At 41.2% G+C, this 21,341-nt stretch overlaps 1 protein-coding gene across 9 annotated transcripts in view; it reads right to left on the reverse strand.

Moving 5' to 3' along the window:
• Positions 1-21,341, reverse strand: part of LOC139352897 (uncharacterized) — a 208,582-nt gene that overhangs the window by 8,701 nt on the left and 178,540 nt on the right. For 7 of the 9 annotated variants that reach the window (XM_070995563.1, XM_070995562.1, XM_070995568.1 and 4 more), the window contains one exon: positions 8,162-8,378. The exons of 1 other annotated variant lie outside the window; for it this stretch is intronic. In XM_070995563.1, coding sequence (XP_070851664.1) covers positions 8,162-8,378 — 217 coding nt within the window. Of the gene's footprint in view, positions 1-8,161; positions 8,379-10,412; positions 11,088-21,341 lie in introns of those variants that run through there. One more of the 9 variants, XM_070995570.1, reaches the window with a different exon arrangement.

The following is a 21,341-nucleotide window of genomic DNA, read 5'->3' on the forward strand; positions in this document are numbered from 1 at the left end:
GGTGAAAGAAGAAATGTAGATGATTTAAAGTAGGAACACCGGAGAAGCTAAATGTACCGACCTTTTAATTTTTTCACATTCTTTACCCCACTCTAATGCCCACTAACCGTCTAAGCCTTTGGAGCCCACAGATTCCTTGCTAGAAAAAAACTTTAACTGATATGTATTAGTCTCGTCAACACCTATCGATTGACCCAAAAAAAAGTTTGCCACGGCCACTCTAACGCCCATAACGCTTAAACCTGTCTACCGCCCACAAAACCATAAATTGAGATCACTGGTGGGTGTAGCATTTCAATCTGGCTTATTGCTTGCATATCTCCATTTCCCTTTGGTCCCTTTAGCTGAGTAACGGGTATCTGATAGTCGAGGTACTCGACTATAGCGTTCTTTCTTGTAATTCGTTGATACGCCTGAAAATTCAAAATTAAATGAGTTGTTAATGGAAACCAATAGCATTAAATGTTATATATATATAATTAATGGATCGACCATCTTCAACGTGATAACGTATCCGTCTTGCCCTTGCTAATAAATAATTGGATATTGTAACACATCGTACAAACGACGTGTCTCGTTTACACGATACATGATACTGCTTCTTCGCTGAAAGACAAAGTCTCGCGATTTAGTTGGATCTTCATTGAATCTTCGCACATGTTCACCTGTTGGGGTACAATCCGTTCTTATGACAAAGTTGTGCGTATCCGAGGGCATTCGTTCCAATGCTGTTTTGAACATATTAACCAAAGCATTATTAGAGTGAAAAAATGCTTGCAATTGTTCAATAATTCGTCTCTTTAACTGTTGTATTCCCTGTATATTGCACCGCACATTCAGCTGATCCACCATCGATGAAATGAAATATATTTGCTGAAATTTATGCGGTTCATTTGGTGTTGGCACCATTGAACCATGCAAATGATATATTTGTCCTTGTATCTGTAATTGCGAACATTCATTTGTTGAAGAATACAGTGTAACTTCTGAACGTGTGGTGGTGCAGTGTGTGGTGTATATGTAGTTGTATGTGTTGCAATTCATTGTGTTGGTGTGAGTGATTGGTTATGTGTGTTGTATCTTTTACCTTGCAAGTCGGCATGAAGACGCCTTCTTGAAAGATATTAGCTCCAAAGAAAGTCATGCGAAAGCAGTTATTGTATTCAAGGATGTGTGGAAGAAAATGACTGGAATCGGGATCACTTGCATCGATCAATGGTTTCAGTGGCTGTGGTGGTGTAAGTAATGGATCCAGTTTGACTTTTCCACTTGCGCAGCACAATCCAACCGTTTCTCTTTTGAGCTTTGAAGCTTTGCAATATCGGCATATAGTCGTCATTGGTCCAATATCTAAATTTTCATCATCACAATGATGCCAATGATCTTCGTGTGCTCACGCGTTGTCTCAATCGGGCATTTTCCCTTATTATATTTTGTCTTTCTTCGCTTAAGTTCTGTGAATACACTTCTTGCTGGCTTGCATGTCTTGTGCGGCGGCCGATGTTCCCACGTCGTCCTTTAGGCATTTTGGACTATGGACAGATTGCTGAATTTAACCTCGATTGCAAGATCCACATAATTTACACAGTTCAACTTACCTCCTTAACGACAAGTGCCTGCTGTTGAAATTGAATAAAAATTGCACAATACACGTGATTGATTTGATGGTTTCCAATTGAAATGTTAGGAAACGAATAACTTATTTTTTTTTTTACTTTTTTCATAATTTTACAGTGAACACTATTTTTATACCCGTTACTCGTAGAGTAAAAGGGTATACTAGATTCGTCGGAAAGTATGTAACAGGCAGAAGGAAGCGTTTCCGACCCCATAAAGTATATATATTCTTGATCAGGATCACTAGCCGAGTCGATCTAGCCATGTCCGTCTGTCCGTCTGTCTGTCCGGATGAACGCTGAGATCTCGGAAACTATGAGAGCTAGGCTATTGAGATTTGGCGTACAGATTCCTGAGCTTCTTACGCAACGCAAGTTTGTTTCAGTAGACTGCCACGCCCACTCTAACGCCCACAAACCGCCCAAAACTGTAACTCCTACAGTTTTGATGCTAGATAGAAAATTTTAACTGAAATGTATTGTTCTCATCAATCACTTAAACGCCCACAAACCGCGAAAACCTGTGACGCCCGCAATTGGCATGCTTGATAAAAAATTTTAACTGAAATGTATTGGTGTCGTCAGTTCCTATCAATTGATCCAAAAATAAATTTGCCACGCCCACTCTAACGCCCATAACGCTTAAATCTGTATACCGCCGGTAGGTGGCGCATTTCAATCTCGCTTTGCTGCTTGCATATCTCCATTTCCCTTAAAGTAACGGGTATCTGATAGTCAAGGTACTCGACTATAGCGTTCTTCCTTGTTATATAGTAGATTTGTTTCAGAACAGTGATTCAAAATGGAATGAAAATATAAAAGTTGGTATTAAAATATATTATATCCCGATTGTCGCAATAATTAAAAAAAAATTTGTTCTGCATTTTTAGTCTTTATGGCTCTACCTATAATAAACTAGAAGACATGAATAGAAAATTTCAATAGGCCCTTAAAATATAGCCAATTTTTACTTGAAATCCTTGCCATGTTTGATATCAACTCGCGAGCTAACCTAAAGGAACGACAAATGAAATCTGACTCGTTTCGATGAGTAAACAAGGAAGAACGCTATAGTCGAATACCTCGACTGTCAGATACCCGTTACTCAGCTATAGGGACCAAAGGGAAATGGAGATATGCAAGCAGCAAAGCGGGATTAAAATGCGCCACCTACCGGCGGTAGACAGATTTAAGCGTTATGGGCGTTAGAGTGGGCGTGGCAAACTTTTTTTGAGTCAATCGATAGGTATTGATAAGAACAATACATTTCAGTTAAAATTTGTATTCTAGCATCAAATCTGTAGGAGCCACAGTTTTGGGCGGTTTGTGGGCGTTAGAGTGGGCGTGGCACTCTGCTGAAACAAACTTGCGCTGCGTAAGAAGCTTAGGAATCTTCACGCCAAATCTCTAATCTGCTAGATTAGTCGGAAAGTATGTAACAGGCAGATGGAAGCGTTTCCGACCCCATAAAGTATATATATTCTTGATCAAGATCACTAGCCGAGTCGATCTAGCCATGTCCGTCTGTCCGTATGAACGCTGAGATCTCGGAAACTATAAAAGCTACAATACTAGGATTAGGCATGCAGATTCCTGAGATTCCTGCGCAGCGCAAGTTTGATTCAGCAGGTTGCCACGCCTACTCTAACGCCCACAAATCGCCCACAAAGTTCACAAAATCGTAAATATGAACGCGGATATCTCGGAAACTATCAAAGATAGAGAATTGGAATCTCTGACTTAGCGTAGCCTTGTACGCAGCGCAAGTTTTTTACGCGAACACGCCTATTGGGAATATAATTTTTTGTATTTTTATGAATTTCGATTTAAATTTAATAACAATCAGAAGACTCTAACATATAGCTGTCAAAGAAACGGTCAGAGAAATAATGAAATAATTTTTTTTTTATACAAATTTTGCTTTGTTTATTTTGATCGTATTTTTTTTTACTTTGGGATATAGAACATTTTACCTCTTCAACATTAAAAATATCACTGAAGCTAGCAATAATCCTTAAAAATTCAACATGGTTCAACATTGATTATTTCTTATAACTGCAAAGGTATGCAAACTTCGGCTTGCCGAAGTTAACTTCCTTTCTTGTTCATAACTACTTTCAGCTCTTATGATTCTAATAAGCAGTTTACCAACATGCGATGAGCGAATAATAACCTAACCCTCTCAAATAAAAAAGGACACTAAGTCAAATAATCCTCGAACAAATCTTGGGAAAAGTATCGCAGATGTTGTTTGCCAAGATCCAGCAATATGTCCAAGCACGATTTTTTTATAAAAATTTGCTTTAATCTTTAAAGCCTAGTACTCAGATCGGCTAAGAGTTTCACCAGTCGAAAAATCTTATTCTTTGTAGTGTGACCGCAGTATTCAAAGTTCACCCGCAATGCAAGTAGCATGGTCTTACTGTCAAGCAGCTGGGTTTGTTTTATTAACAAACGAAAAATTGAAGGACTTTAAAAACACGAATCTGCTGGTGCAAAATTAAATAAAAACAAGGGAGAACGCTATAGTCGAGTACCTTGACTATCAGATACCCGTTACTCAGCTAAATGGAGATATGCAAGCAGCAAAGCGAGATTAAAATGCGCCACCTACCGGCGGTATACAGATTTAAGCGTTATGGGCGTTAGAGTGGGCGTGGCAAATTTTTTGGATCAATCGATAGGTATTGACGAGACCAATACATTTCAGTTAAAATTTTTTATCTAGCATGAAAATTGTGGGCGTCACAGGGTTTTGCGGTTTGTGGGCGTTAAAGTGGGCGTGGCAAACTTTTTTTTGGGTCAATCGATAGGTATTGATGAGAACATTACATTTCAGTTAAAATTTTCTATCTAGCATCAAAACTGTAGGAGCCACAGTTTTGGGCGGTTTGTGGGCGTTAGAGTGGGCGTGGCACTGTGCTGAAACAAACTTGCGCTGCGTAAGAAGCTCAGGAATCTGCACGCCAAATCTCAATAGCCTAGCTCCCATAGTTTCCGAGATCTCAGCGTTCATCCGGACGGACAGACAGACGGACAGACGGACAGACGGACAGACGGTCAGACGGACAGACGGACAGACGGACATGGCTAGATCGACTCGGCTAGTGATCGTGATCAAGAATATATATACTTTATGGGGTCGGAAACGCTTCCTTCTGCCTGTTACATACTTTCCGACGAATCTAGTATACCCTTTTACTCTACGAGTAACGGGTATAATTAATGGAATGTTTAAAGGATGATTTTATTTATGTTAATTAGTAGATTAAGGCTTTCCTCTCTTGTCACGGATGCTTCGCCATTTTTTCCGTGCCTTTTGCAGTCCAGCTCCGATTCGCAATATGCCAACATGGGCCTTGAGGAAGTGGGAGCCGGAATTTTTCTGGTATTTCCTTAGCTCATCTGAGTACCGCGCTGAAAGACAGGCCCGACGAAAAGCGTTAGCCGCGTACTTGCCTATCGCTCTTTCCTATGGTTAGCTCGCGGTTTTCGTCGGTGTGAGTACTAGGCTTAAAACAAGAAAAACACCATACATTCAAGAGAAATTTAGGGCAATTTACCATTAAAATAAGAAAGTCACCATAATTTCAAGAAATCCCGCCGTTGATGTTTAACATTTTTTTCATATGTTAATGGTTGTTCGTACCCAAAGGTACTCAACATGACCACACCCAACAAATCAAGCAGAAACCAAGTTGGGAACAGTACCAGGCGCTCAGTAGCACTCACTGCAGATGAGAAGTGCTTATCAGCATATTATATGTCTCACTAACTCACCTTCTCACCGACTCATGTGCAGTCAGCACATGTTGCAGTTTTAGCCGAGCCAACTGCACCATAATCATAGCTCCCTGACCTACTTTAGATTATAGCTTATTTCACTAATCATTACACTAAGCTTCCGTGTTCCAAGTAGTATATAAGCAGGTATCAAATGAAGAATAAATCAGTTATCAACACATCTCATAACTCCGCGGTTCTACTTCCTACCTCTGGGAATAGGGCTCGTAATACACTATCTCCTCAGCGCAGTTCCGCATCGCCTGTGGTCCGGCATCGCAGTAACCTTCGTTACCATTGCCGCGACGCGATCGTCCTGCCAGCAAAGCGTCCCCGTGCCAGCGACAAGTGCTCATTACCCCCTTGTCCCGCGGTGTGACCCGGAAGTGTCTACTTCGGTTAGGCACAAACAATGGTATTGACCTTTAAAAACAGAAAAATCGCCCTAGATTTAAGAAAAAATCGCCCTAGGAAATATCTCCCTAAGTGTAGTCGTTATTGACCCCCGTTTTAAGGCGATTTTCCTTGTTTTTAGGGCGATTTTACAGTAAAATTTCTGTGAGTGTGGCCTGGCGTTGTCCTGATGGAGGATAATTCGGCCACGACCGTTTGCGCCTTACGCTGTTGTAAGTGACCCACTTTTTATCGCCAGTCACCACACGCTTCAAAAACGGGTGGATTTTGTTGCGAATCAGATGCGATTCGCATGCATCGATACGGTCAAAGATGTTTTTTTGCGTCAATTCGTGTGGCACCCATACATCGAGCTTCTTAGTGACTCCAAGCTTCTTCAAATGGTTTATAACAATTTGGAGACCCGTGCCCAGCTCTTGACCGATGCTACAGCTGCTACTACGACGACAGGCCTTCCGGAGCGTGGAGCATCTTCTACCACCTCTACACCAGAACGAAAACGTTGAAACCATCGTTGTGCGGTGGAAATGGAAACTGTATCGGGTCCATAAACTGCACAAACTTAATTAGCGGCTTGAGATACATTTTTGTCTTTATCGTAGTATTACTGTAAAATATGTCGTATTTTCGCGCACCGCCTAAGCATTAAAATAAAAAATTTTTGTTTTCGCATACATTTATTAAGAACAGAAAACTAACGCCTCAGATGGCGAGCTTATTTGACCTTATTTGACATTTATAGAAAGAAGAGAATCTTTGACAACTTAACGGTAAAAGATTCTGGGACGGAAACAGAAGGCGCGTTTGAAAATATTCCCACATTTGAAAATCATTAAAGTTTGAGATTTATACTCTTGGGGTTGTTTTGAATTCTTAATTACTTTCCCTAACACGATCAGCCATGTACTTGTAAGATAACAATCTTCGGTATTTTGGGTGAGTGACCTTTTTAGCGTATACAACACCGCATGCATAATATATATATATATATATATATTTGAGAATATAGGATACGTGGTTAATTTATGGATTATGCTAATTGTCCTGCACCCGCTATCATTATCGTGTCAAGTCAAGTAAGAGTTGGCTGTATTTTAAGTAGTCTATGTTCAGTAGTATACACAGCTAATTAATAGATTTTTAACTCTTCTACTCTCAATCTCAATAAAACATTCTAGTTTTCACTGCAGACTTTTTTTGCAAAATTTCCGCTCCACCAGTATGCCATTCGTGGTCAGAAATCATTGGAATCAAAATAACATCAACATTGGAGTTTACAAATAGCCAGCTAAATGATCAATTTTCTTGATGGAGCTTTGAGCGTTTAAACGGCAGTTTAATAAGAATAAGAATAGCACAGTGGCTTGCTTTGAATTTTCTTGATTTAAAAGAAATGATATAAAAAGGGTGTTTTGAAGCGCACAACGACTGAACATTACAATACAATCAGATAATCATAAGAAAATAAATAACTAAATCTTAAAATAAGAGAGTAAAATGAGATTAGTTTATATATGTTTTTATTTTAACCGATGCCTACTTATTGTTCACATGAAATACCAACATTTTTACCATAATTTTTAAATAAAACAAGAGAAGACGCCATAGTCGACGCTCTCGACTAGATAATAATTGATAATACAAAAAAACAAAATTTAGATTTAGAGTGGGCTTGGCTCCTTGCTGAGACAAACTTTCTCTGCCGGGTTATCGTAAAGTAAAAGGGTATACTAGATTCGTCGTTAAGTATGTAACAGGTAGAAGGACGGGTTACCGACCCCATAGAGTAAATATATTCTTGATCAGGATCACTAGCCGAGTGGATCTAGCCGTGCCCGTCTGTCTAAATAAAGATCTCGGAAACTATAAGAGCTAGAATGTTGGAACTTGGCATGCAGATTCTTGCGCGCAGCGCTAGTCTGTTTCAGAAGGGTACCACGCCCACTAACACGCCCACAAGCGACTACAACTCTAAAACGCGTCCAGCGCCCACACTTTTTAGTATTTTGTCAAAATGTAAATGAGTTTTTGTTCTTACTATTACTTTTCATCAAAATGAGAATTACTATTGTAACTTTTGAAAAAAATATTGGAAACCTTTTTGACATAAAATTTTAACAATTAATATTTAAAAATGAAGATAATTACAAACAAAATTACAGGATTAATAAACTTTGAGGTAGAGGCCCAATTTTTAGGAAAGTTCGCCAAAGTGCACAAAGTCAAACAGCCAGACATATGTACATTCTTTCCTCTACACCCTCCTCTATGCTACAATTTAATTTTCCATTAAAGCTAATGCTATTATTGATATCTTGATATATAATTTTAAAGATAAATTGACTTACATGGGCGACATTTGTAGGCGACTTCGACAATTTTCCTGCGCTTGGGACACGGGTCGCTGTTTATTGCATTGGAGCTGGCCGTGCTACTGTAATAACTGCTTGTTCCAGATGAATCGCCCACACCGCTGGCGCCCTGACCGTAGAACTGCAGGGATCCGTGAAACTTGCAGTTCTTCTTCTTTTGGCAGGCCTCGACCACAGTTTGCAGTAAGGAATACTGGAAACAGAAAGACAAAATTTTACTACAAAATGTGGGCGCTAGAGCAATTTAGAGTTGTTATCGCTTTGGGCGTGTTGCTAAGCAATTTAAGTCTTGGGTACCAACCTTTTATCTTTCACAGTTTCCGAGATATCAGCGTTCATATGGACGATTTTTTTAAGTTTGTGAGTGGTTTGTGGGTGTTAGAGTGGGCGTGACAACATTTTTGTGGGACAATCGATGGGTATTGACAAAAAAATACATCTCTGTTAAAGTTTGTTTTCCACTTAAACTGTAGGAGCCACCCGTTTGGGCGGTTTGTAATGCTGCGTAATAATCTCTAGAATCTGCATGCCTAGTCCCAACATATTAGCTCTAATAGTTTCCGAGATATCAGACGGACGGACAGGCAAACGGACATGCTAGGTCGACTCGGCTAGTGGTCTTGATCAGGAATATATATTGGAAATTCTACAAGTAACGGGTATACTTAATAACTTACCCCTTGAATTAAATTTTAATTTTGATGTTTATACTCGTTTCACGTAGAGTAAAAGGGTATACTAGATTCGTCGGAAAGTATGTAACAGGTAGAAGGAAGCGTTTCCGACCCCATTAAGTATATATATTCGTGATCAGGATCACTAGCCGAGTCGATCTAGACATGTCCGTCTGTCCGTCCGGATGATCGCTGAGATCTCGGAAACTACAATGCTAGAAGGTTGGGACTTGGTACGTAGATTCCTGAGCTTCTTGCGCAGCGCAAGTTTGTTTCTGCAGAGTGCCACGCCCACTCTAACGCCAACAAACCCCCCAAATCGGTGGCGCCCACAATTTTCATCCTAGAAATGTTTTAGTCTCGTCAATACCTATCTATTAAGTTTGCTACGCCCACTGTAACGCCCACAAACTGCCCAAAACTGTGGCACCCACAATTTTCATGCCAGAAAAAAAATTTTAACTGTGATGAATTAGTCCCGTCAACACCTATCGATTGACCCAAAAAAGTTTGCCAGGCCCCCAAACTTCAAAAAATCGTAAGTATGAACGCGGATATCTCGGAAACTATCAAAGATATAGAATTGGGATTTCCGATTGTACGCAGCGCAAGTTTGTTACGCGAATATGCCACGCCCACTCTAACGCCCACAAATCGCCTAATTCTGTGGCGCCCACATTTTTCGTGCTAGAAATAAAATGTTAACTGTAATGTATTACTCTGGTCAATACCTATCGATTGATCCAAAAAAAGTTTGCAACGCCCACTTTAAGGCCCACAAACTTCAGAAAATCGTAAACATGAACGCGGATATCTCGGAAACTATCAAAGATAGAGAATTGGGATTTCAGATTTAGATTCCGTAGCCTTGTACGCAGTGCAAGTTTGTTACGCGAATATTCCACGCCCACTCTAACGCCCACAAGCCGCCTAAATCTGTAACGCCCACATTTTTCGTGCTAGAAAAAATTTTAACTGAAATATATTACTCTCGTCAATACCTATCGATTGACCCCAAAAAAGTTTGCAACGCCCACAAACCGCCTAGGTCTGTGGCGCCCACCATTTTCATGCTAGAAAAAAATGGTAACTGAAATGTATTAGTCCCGTCAATGCCTATCGATTGACCCCAAAAAAAGTTTGCCACGCCCACTCTAAAGCCCATAACGCCTAAACCTGTCTACCACCACCGCCCACCTAACCATATGTTGAGATCGGGGGTAGGTGGCACATTTCAATCTCGCTTTGCTGCTTGCATATCTCCATTTCCCTTTGGTCCCATTAACTGAGTAACGGGTATCTGATAGTCGAGGTACTCGACTATAGCGTTCTTCCTTGTGAAATGTTAAAGTCTTTGCTGACTTTACTGCGGCTTCCAATAATCCACATAAGTAAAGTGATCATGACCGAATGAAATTTAACTGAACGTCTTTGGTATTGCATTGCTGTACCGTATAGTTATTTGCTTCCTGTGAGTAGATGGCCTTCAGTTGGTTGCTGGCTTCTATGAAACGACTGCTGCAGTTCTTAGGTCTCCAACGTCTTTCATTTATGTATACTGCTTCCGTGGCAAAGCATTCAAATACGGCTATGTATGCTTTATTAGATCGGTTTCCTCGGATCTTGTAATTTATCCATGATGGCTCACAATAGTCAACTCAGGCATTTAAGAGTAGTCTATTTTAAGAGACCATATCCTCATGTAGTTTTACCATAATTTGAGATAGGAGTTTTGGGCGGAATGCATCATCATTGTACGCCAATATATATGGATTCATTGCATCCCAAGAATTTAGTGCACGTTCCTCTAATAATAGAGTTTTTGCCCAAATTTATATAAAGGGAGACCTCTTTGCTGCTGCTGTGTAACGGTCGTTCGGGACGTTGTCATCTGCGATTTCAGCTTGTTGTACACATTATTGTAGAAGTTCTGTATACTTTCTGTTTTTTTGATAACAGAATATAAACATATAAACAATTATTACAATGTTAATACGATTTATTTTCGTCTCGGTCTGACTTCGTTGTCAGGGTAACGATTTTAATTTTTTTTCCAGTGAGATGGTGTTTTTCTCCATTTGTCTTCAGGTTCGCGAAGAAGCAGTGGTCTGAATTAATTTGTCTTTATACATTCATATATGATCTTAGAGGGAACAGTGCCGTTAAATGCCTAAAAAACGCAGTTTTAAAATTCTGAAGAAATTAAAAGCTCTAGCGGTCTAAGCATTCTGAAAAAATAAAATTTCCAAAAAGACGCATTGTCTTATTCTTGGTTAAGAATTGGTAACATTATAAAGGCAGCTTAGGCATATACGACTAAACGGTCAGATATAAATTATCCGTGATTTCTTTGTGAGAATACCTTTTTGGCGCAAAGTGAACTAAAGTGAAATGATATTGAATTAACCACAAATTCTTCAGAAAAAAAGAATCATTCCACTCAGTTATGGACGTTTACCTATAAACAGTGATTGACAGTGAGCTCGCACAGCTCTTCTCGGTCCAAAATTGTAATTGTTAGTGCGCAATTTTCGTTGAGATGTTTACAAGTTTAAAGCAACTTACAGTGAGTCACAAAAGTATTCGTTGCGAGGTACCCTACGAATGAATACATGTTTTTTTTAATAAAGATGTAACAAATTTATATTTTTATTTCTTGTTTAGCGTAACAAACTTATTAAACCCACAAAAAATAACAAAAAATTAAAAAAAAAATTGTTTTAGTGCTGTTCTTATACCCGTTACTCGTAGAGTAAAAGGATATACTAGATTCGTCGGAAAGTATGTAACAGGCAGAAGGAAGCGTTTCCGACCCCATAAAGTATATATTTTCTTGATCAGGATCACTAGCCGAGTCGATCTAGCCATGTCCGTATGTCCGGATGAACGCTGAGATCTCGGAAACTATAAGAGCTAGGCTATTGAGATTTGGCGTGAAGATTCCTGAGCTTCTTACGCAGCGCAAGTTTGTTTCGGCAGAGTGCCACGCCCACTCTAATGCCCACAAACCGCCCAAAACGGTGGCTCCTACAGTTTTGATGCTAGAATACAAATTTTAAATCAAATGTATTGTTCTTATCAATACCTATCGATTGACTCAAAAAAAAAAGTTTTCCAGCAGCAAAGCGGGATTAAAATGCGCCACCTACCGGCGGTAGACACATTTAAGCGTTATGGGCGTTAGAGTGGGCGTGGCAAACTTTTTTTTGATCAATCGATAGGTATTGGCGAGACCAATACATTTCAGTTAACATTTTTTATCTTGCATTAAAATTGTGGGCGTCACAGGTTTATGCGGTTTGTGGGCGTCAGAGTGGGCGTAGCATATTCGCGTAACAAACTTGCGCTGCGTATAAGGCTACGGAATCTAAATCTGAAATCCCAATTCTCTATCCTTGATAGTTTCCGAGGTTTCCACGTTCATAATTACGATTTTTTGAAGTTTGTGGGCGACTTATGGGCGTTTGGGTGGTCGTGGTAAACTTTTTTTTGGGGCAATCGATAGGTATTGATGAGAACATTACATTTCAGTTCAAATTTTTATTCTAGCATCTAAACTGTAGGAGTTACAGTTTTGGGCGGTTTGTGGGCGTTAGAGTGGGCGTGGCACTCTACTGAAACAAACTTGCGCTGCGTAAGAAGCTCAGGAATCTGCACGCCAAATCTCAATAGCCCAGCTCCCATAGTTTCCGATATCTCAGCGTTCATCCGGACAGGCAGACGGACAGACGGACATGGCTAGATCGACCCGGCTAGTGATCCTGATCAAGAATATATATACTTTATGGGGTCGGAAACGCTTCCTTCTGCCTGTTAGATACTTTCCGACGAATCTAGTATACCCTTTTACTCTACGAGTAACGGGTATAAAAATAGGTCGGGTTTTCCTTCCTGAAGTTATAACTCCAGAACGCACGAACCGATTTCCACGGATTTGCATTCGTTGGAAAGGTCTCGGGCTCCTTGAGGTTTGTAGCAAAGAAAATTCATGAAAAATTTCAACAGAAAGGCGGAAAAATCTTTTTTTACATATAGCGTCATCTCTTTTACATAGCATGCGTGATACATTGTTTGACAACTACTCATTGTTCTCAGGTAATTTCATGTTACAAACCGGTATTGTGTTCACTGTGAAATTGTGAAAAAAGTAAAAAAAAAAATAAGTTATTCGTTTCCTAACATTTTAATTGGAAACCATCAAATCAATCACGCGTATTGTGCAATTTTTATTCAATTTCAACAGCAGGCACTTGTCGTTAAGGTGGTAAGTTGAACTGTGTAAATTATGTGGATCTTGCAATTGAGGTTAATTTCACCACTCTGTCCATAGTCCAAAATGCCTAAAGGATGACGTGGGAACATCCGCCGCCGCACAAGACATGCAAGCCAGCAACAAGTGTATTCACAGAACTTAAGCGAAGAAAGACAAAATATAATAAGGGAAAATGCCCGATTGAGACAACGCGTGAGCACACGAAGATCATTGGCACCATTGTGATGATGAAAATTTAGATATTGGACCAATGACGACTATATGCCGATATTGCAATGCTTCAAAGCTCAAAAGAGAAACGGTTGGATTGTGCTGCGCAAGTGGAAAAGTCAATCTGGATCCATTACTTACACCACCACAGCCACTGAAACCATTGATCGATGCAACTGCTTTCGCATGACTTCCTTTGGAGCTAATATCATTCGAGAAGGCGTCTTCATGCCGACTTGCAAGGTAAAAGATACAACACACATAACCAATCACTCACATCAACACAATGAATTGCAACACATACAACTACATATACACCACACACTGCACCACCACACGTTCAGAAGTTACACCGTATTCTTCAACAAATCAATGTTCGCAATTACAGATACAAGGACAAATATATCATTTGCATGGTTCAGGGGTGCCAACACCAGATGAACCGCATCAATTTCAGCAAATATATATTTAATTTCATCGATGGTGGATCAGCTGAATGTGCGGTGCAATATACAGGGAATACAACAGTTAAAGAGACGAATTATTGAACAATTGTTAATATGTTCAAAACAGCATTGGAACGAATGCCCTCGGATACGCACAAATTTGTCATAAGAACGGATTGTACCCCAACATGTGAACTTGTGCGAAGATTCAATGAAGATCCAACTAAATCGCGAGACTTTGTCTTTCAGCGAAGAAGCATGATTACCCGTTACTCAGCTAAAGGGACCAAGAGGAGATGGAGACATGCAAGCAGCAAATCGAGATTGAAATGCGACACCCACCAGTGATCTCAGTATATGGTTATGTGGGCGGTAGACAGATTTAAGCGTTATGGGCGTTAGAGTGGCCGTGGCAAACTTTTTTTTTTTTTTTTTGGGTCAATCGATAGGTGTTGACGAGACTAATACATATCAGCTAAAAATTTTTTTTTTCTATCATGGAATCTGTGTGTACTACCCACTTTTATGCATGGTGTATCTATAATATTAATTTCTACATCATTCTTAATAATAACATTATGTAGGCTTACATACATTGTTTTGTTGAGTACAGAATCTTGGGACAGAATCTGAACTTGTATCTTAAATATAAGTGTTTTATTGACAGTAGTGGATTCTAGTGAGAGCACATTATATAATTTTCGTTCTAACTGAACTTCTACCTTTTGGTCTGCTAGTAAGTTTTTTTATTTTTTTTCATAGGCGTCCATATTACCCGAGACTATTTTTTTTTTTTTGATGTAGAGTAAGTTTCAAATCTCGAGAGATCGGCAGCACTCTACAAGGCTGCAATTACCAAAGTCGGCGAGGTCTACCCCGGGGCCAAGCTGGCAGTTTGTGAGGCTGCAGACATCCCGTCTCGACCGAGAGCGAGGGTGTGGCTGCCGTCGGAACCATCGGAACCAGAGGCTATACTCAGCCTGCTGACCAGGTTCAACCCAAAACTTCCAACAGACGGTTGGAAGGTGGTCAAGGTGGAGAAAACCGAGCGAGTCACCATGAGCGTGGTTATCCTCCTGAACCAGGCCTGCTTGGAACCCCTCGCAGCCCAACAACACAGAGTGAACTACGGGTTCGATAAGGTGCAGCTACGCATATACGACACCGATAAGTTGGCGGCAGACAACCTGGCTGCCTGCGCGTCGTACGAACCCCCGAGAGACGACGAACCAGATCACGAAGAGGCCACCCTCACCGGCTACGTGTCAACCGACTCGGAGCTGACAGAGAGCCTGAAGCAGCTGTGCACCCAGGACACAGCCCGACCAGGGCGCTCTGTTCTCCAGGACATAGCGGAGGAAGCGGAGGGTACCCAGCCCGAACCCAGTCCCAAAGATGGTGCAGTTTCTGCAAATTAATCTCCTCACCCGCCTGGCAACAGGCAACATAGACGTAGTCCTCATTCAAGAGCCATGGATTGTTGGTAACAACATCTGTGGCTTATCAACCCCCTTATACAAGCTTTTTTACACCAAGGACAAGGGTAAAACCAGAACCTGCATTCTTACAAAGTCACACTTTAATACATTTCTTATTCCACAGTTTAGCGAAGGCGACCTTACCACGGTCAGACTGGAGCTAAACGAACACACCCATCACACCATAGCATCATTCTATCTGGCTCACGACTACGAAGGGCCACTACCAAACACCACTACACAAGAACTCATACGCACTCACTCATCTAAGGAACTCATCCTGGGTGGGAACGCTAACTCACACCACACACAATGGGGAAGTACAAACACCAACGAAAGGGGTGAGTTACTCTACGACTATCTCCTTCAATCAAATCTATTCATCTGCAACAAAGGTAATGACCCAACTTTCATCACTAGAAATAGGAGGGAAGTACTAGACATTACTCTAATATCTGATCCCTTACTTAACCAGCTAGACGCGTGGAAGGTGGGGATCGAACACTCATTCTCGGACCACCGATACATAGAATTTACAATAAGTCTAGACTATCCTCCCGCCGAGAACATAACTAATCTAAGATTAACCAACTGGGGATACTATAAAAATCTCCTCAACAGGAACCTACTCGCTCCTCCGACACACATACGCAACCGTCAAGAATTAGATAGCCTAGTTAACACTTTTACTGATATCTGCGGTGAGGCCTTAAAAAGGGCTTGCCCAAGTAGAACAGTCAAAACGAAGCACAAACCCCCATGGTGAAACCCAACCCTAGCGAACCTTAAAAGAGAGTGTAGAACTTACTTCAATAAAGCTAAATACAACAATAGCGAATCCTCCTGGAATTTATATCATTCAAAACTAAGCCTATACAAAAAGGAAATTAGAATATCAAAACGAAGAGCATGGGCTAACTTCTGCAGTAGTATAGAATCTACTGCGGAGGCATCCAGACTCAGAAAAATTCTAGCTAAAGCTCCAGCGACCATTGGCTATCTTAAAACCTATGCTGACAGCTGGACGGAAAACAGTCAGGAAACCCTTGAACTACTGTTAGACACCCACTTCCCTAAGAACACCCATGTAGTGGAGGACCTCCACATAGAGGAGAATTTAGACGACCAGAGTATTGACAACATTTCAAACCCTGGCCGCCCGATCAGTCTCTCTTCCTTCTTGTTGAAGACCCTGGAAAGGCTAATCGACACCCATATCAGACTAACCATCGACCATAGCCTACTCTCTGACGCACAGTATAGAACGAGGCTTCCGCAATAAGGAATACTCTCTTGCAGCGTTTCTAGACATAGAAGGCGCCTTTAACAACGTCACCCCAACGGCGATTACTTGTGCTCTGACTGAACTGGGCATTGAGCGGCCCATAGTGGGACTCATACACACCATGCTAACCAGCAGGGTAGTGCACTCCACTATGGGACCGGCCCACTCGACCAGGAACGTCAGTAGAGGAACCCCACCAAGGGGCGTACTCTCACCTCTTCTATGGGTTTTAGTGGTCAACAAACTGCTTTCAGTCCTAGAAGAGGCGGTAAATTCCCGCAAACCCTTTGCAATCTAATGGAGACAGCCCTATCCACCCTCTCCCGGTGGACAGCTGGCTGTGGACTGGGAGTTAACCCGGAAAAAACCGAACTAGTTCTCTTTACAAGGAAGTACAAGGTACCAATTCTAGTTCCCCCAAAACTACACCAAACTACACCTAACCTTTAGCAACCAACCAAAGCGCTGCGCACTACCGCCACTGAGGCACTAAATACAATTCTCGATCTCCAACCCCTGGGCCTACTTGCCAAAAGCTGGGCATCAGCCACAGCGCTGAGGCCACGTGAAGCAGCGGCATGGACAACAGGCTCCACGGGTCACTCCAATATCCTATCAAAACATTCACCCCTACCACGTAACACAGAATACGTCCCACCCATAGTCAACTTCGAAAGAAGATACAAGATCTATATACCCACCCGTACAGACTGGGACAACCTTCCACATCAATTCGTAAACGCCGTCAACATATACACGGACGGCTCCAAGCTTAACTCCCAAACAGGTGGGAGAGTCTTTTCCCCCGAACTAGAAATAAAAGTCTCATTCCGCCTACCAGACCACTGTAGTGTTTTCCAAGCGGAAGTGATGGCAATTCAGGAAGCCACTACCCACCTGAACACGTCTGTACATCAAGACATAGATATCTTCATCTTCTCGGATAGTCAAGCTGCCCTCAGGGCCCTCTACTCCTACCCAACAAACTCAAAAACAATCTCTGAATGCCGCAAATCTCTTAACGAGATGGCCACTCATCTGAGTATCAACCTCATCTGGGTGCCTGGGCACCGCAACATTGAGGGCAACTGCATAGCAGACGAGCTAGCAAGACAGGGGACAACCGTTGATATCCTTCGCGATAAGGACACGGTAGGGATGCCCATGGCTACCTGCAAGCTCCATCTCAGGCAGAGATTGTATACTCTTTCCAACAACCGTTGGAACTCAATCTCAACATGCCACGATTCTAGACTCACATGACCAAACTACAACACGAAAATAACAAAAACTCTCCTACAATGTAGCAGGGAGAACATTTCCACTCTCCTAAATGCCCTCACGGGCCACTGTCTTATAGGGACTCATGCGATAAGGCTGGGTCTAAGTAACCACGACTTCTGCCGCAGCTGCAAACAGATAGACGAAGAGAAGAGCATCGAACACCTCCTATGCTTCTGCCCAGCGCATAACCTAAAGCGCTTTCAAACCCTAGGTAGCTACACACTTCCGAACCTTGCGGCCATTCAGGACGTAAGCATTCAAAAACTACTATGTTTCTTGAGAAAAAGAGAATACTTCGCGAAAGCTGATAACCCATGAGCTAGGGAAACGGATCTTTTCAGAGATCATGTGGTATCACAAGGGGCCCATTGTGGCCTAAGTGAGGGGACTAATATTTAGTCTCCAACCACTCCTACCTAACCTAACCTAAGTTTCAAATCTTCAAAACCAGGGTCGTTAGGTAAGTTTCCTGTTACCTGATGTATTTTAGTTGCTGATTCCTCGTAGTTGCTCAGATATTACATGCTTAAAAATTTTAAAGGATTAACACTCTCGCTGTTCCCAAGATGATTTTTAAAAAGGGTTGGTCTTTATCCAAGATTTCGCTAACGAGCCGTTGAGTTGTTCCGAAGGTCAATCTGTAAAATTACATTGTAAGTGAATACCAAGTCTCGTAAGTATGTTTATGTGTTATTTGTTTGTATTATAACCTTCTCATTTTTATGTTTGTGTAGTTTTTGCTTTTTCTATGGTGCGTTCTGTTACCCCGCTATCCAGTAAGACCGTGTGCTTACTAAAACGAGGTGTAATTTTATTTCTCCTATTTTCCTTGCAAAAAATAGAAGTACCAACCGGTAAATCAGGGGGGTCTGTCCGGTTTTCGTTTAGGCGATCTATTCGTCTTTTCGTTGCAACCTCCATGTGTCATTTTATGGAAGGGTATAGTGTAGTCTGGAGTTCGTTTAACTTTAGTAAATAATCGTGTTCGTTGTCGAATTTGTTTTAAATATATGAGTGCGGATACTAAAAAGCTTGAATGGGGTTAAATTTGTGCTAGAGCGGATCGCATTGTTGTAGGTTATTATTGTTTCAAAAAGTATTTCGTCGTGCCCTGAGGTTAATTTTAATTCCTTTCTCTCACTCAGAATTATTCTATAGATTTCTGTTAAAGTGGAATGTAAACGTTCTACCGTCGAGTTACTACTTGATTGTTGGAAGGAAGTGACATGTTGTTCTATTTCGTATTGTGCCAAGAAGTCTTTAAAAACGGCCCCGGAGAACCCGGCCCCATGATCAAGTATTATCATTTTTGGTATTCCAAATTGGCAAAAGAAGGTTTTGAAGGCTTTAATAACGAGAATAGAGTTTCTGTTGGTTATTGGGTAGGCTTGAGCAAATTTAGAGAACTTATCTATAATTGTTAAGTTATAATTGTTATTAATGGTATAAATGTCCGTGTGTAATATCTCTAGGGGCCTACTCGGTATTTCTGGTAGAACAAATGGTGGTGTCTGAGGGCACCTATCATGCTTAAGTGTGAGGCAGGTTTCACAATCCCGGATTACCTGAGAAATTAGAGACTTTAGTTGGGGTACGTAAATTTCCCTTTTTAGATGCTGGTACACCTCTTCCACACCTCTATGATTGTTGTTAGTGTGGTGGGTTCTTATTAGGTTGTTAATTTAGTTAGTGTCGACAGGTTCGTGTAGAACGATAAGACATCTGTAAATCTTTTATAGATGGGAGGTTAAAGATGGTTCCGTAATACGCGTCCGTGTTTTATTTTTAAATGGGGTGCTCACTACAAGTGAGGGGTCTGGCCGATTTCGAAAATAACTTGTGTATTGAAAGTTTTAAGCGGAATCTTAGCTAATGAGATCCCGGTTAAATTACTTGGGTTAACGCCGTTGACAAGTATGTTCGGTTCGATTCTACTCAAAGCATCCGCAATGACGTTTTGCGAGCCTTTTTTGTAGACAATGCCGTAGTCGTACTCGGAAAGGGTTAGTTTCCATCGGAGGAGTTTCTGGTTTTGGCCCTTAAAGTTTTGCAGCCACACTAAAGGTTTATGGTCGGTAATGACTTTGAACTTGTTGCCATACAGATATGGGCGAAAGTACTTAACCGCCCAGATTATCGCTAACATCTCTTTCTCTATAGTCGAATACCGGGTTTCGACTTCATTCAAGGTTCTACTTCAAAAAATCGGTCTGTCGGTGTCAGATGTCATTACCCAATGGAACGTAGCTGGGGCGATTTTTAGCCCGATCGGCATTCTCGTGAATTCGAAGTGTCCGTTCTCTACTGAAAAAGCTGCTTGGCCATGTCTCTGGGGTCCATCTGGATTTGGTAGAACCCGCTGGCTAAATATAGGGTGGAAAAATATTTTGCTCTGCCAATGTTTTCGAGAATCTCGTTAATATTAAGGATTTGGGACCTGTCCGTGACGGTTTTGTTGTTTAACTTCCTGAAATCTATTACCAATCTCCATTTCTTTTGGTCGGGTGAATCCGATTTTTTAGGGACTACCCAAACAGGGGCGCCCCAAGGGGAATGTTTCGTATTATATTCTGGTCGAGCATTTTAGATATTGGTTTGCGGACCTCCTCTTTATGTATATAGGGATATACGTCGTCGTAAAATAGGTCCTGAAATTTTCCACAAGTTGTTTTTTTTCGTCATTTAAATGGTCCGCAGGGATGTGCCCGCTAAAATTTCCTCTAATCTGTTTGAAACTTGGATTAAGTGTTACTCCGTTTATTTGATTGTAACATTCTTTGTTATATGGCTCCACGTTCAGTGGCTGGTCGAGACATAAGATCTGCCCAGTCTCGGAGTTGTAAGTTATTTCCAGGAAGCTATGGCCGTCTGCGGCAGTGTAGACCCTCGGAAACGAAAAGATTGCTGTCAACCTTAAGAGGATTACAAAGAAAATCGCCTTCTCTTATGTTAACTGGTAGTTTTATAATAGTTTTACTTAGGGGCTGGATAAAGAGTTCGTCGGTTCCTCTATTAACTTTTGTTATAATGTTAATTGACGTGGATGGGGTTTCGAGTTAAAGTTCTTCAATATTTATATTCGCTTTTCGGTCTGTCAAGAAATCCATTCCAAGGAGACCATCAAAGTATGGGTAGAATTTAAAAAGTAACAACTGAATTTCACCATATTCTTTAAATTCTACGAGTAGGGGAAGAGTAGCTCTAAAGGTCAGCGAATAGCTTTCCAGGACTGTTGTGATTCGGACATTATTTTCTAATTATACCCGTTACTCGTAGAGTAAAAGGGTATACTAGATTCGTCGGAAAGTATGTAACAGGCAGAAGGAAGCGTTTCCGACCCCACAAAGTATATATATTCTTGATCAGGATCACTAGCCGAGTCGATCTAGCCATGTCCGTCTGTCCGTCTGTCCGTCTGTCCGTCTGTCCGTCTGTCCGTCTGTCCGTCTGTCCGTATGAACGCTGAGATCTCGGAAACTATGAGAGTTACAATACTGGGATTAGGC

Source organism: Drosophila suzukii, chromosome 3 (genome assembly GCF_043229965.1).
Source record: "Drosophila suzukii chromosome 3, CBGP_Dsuzu_IsoJpt1.0, whole genome shotgun sequence".
Classification (NCBI taxonomy): Eukaryota; Metazoa; Arthropoda; class Insecta; order Diptera; family Drosophilidae; genus Drosophila; species Drosophila suzukii.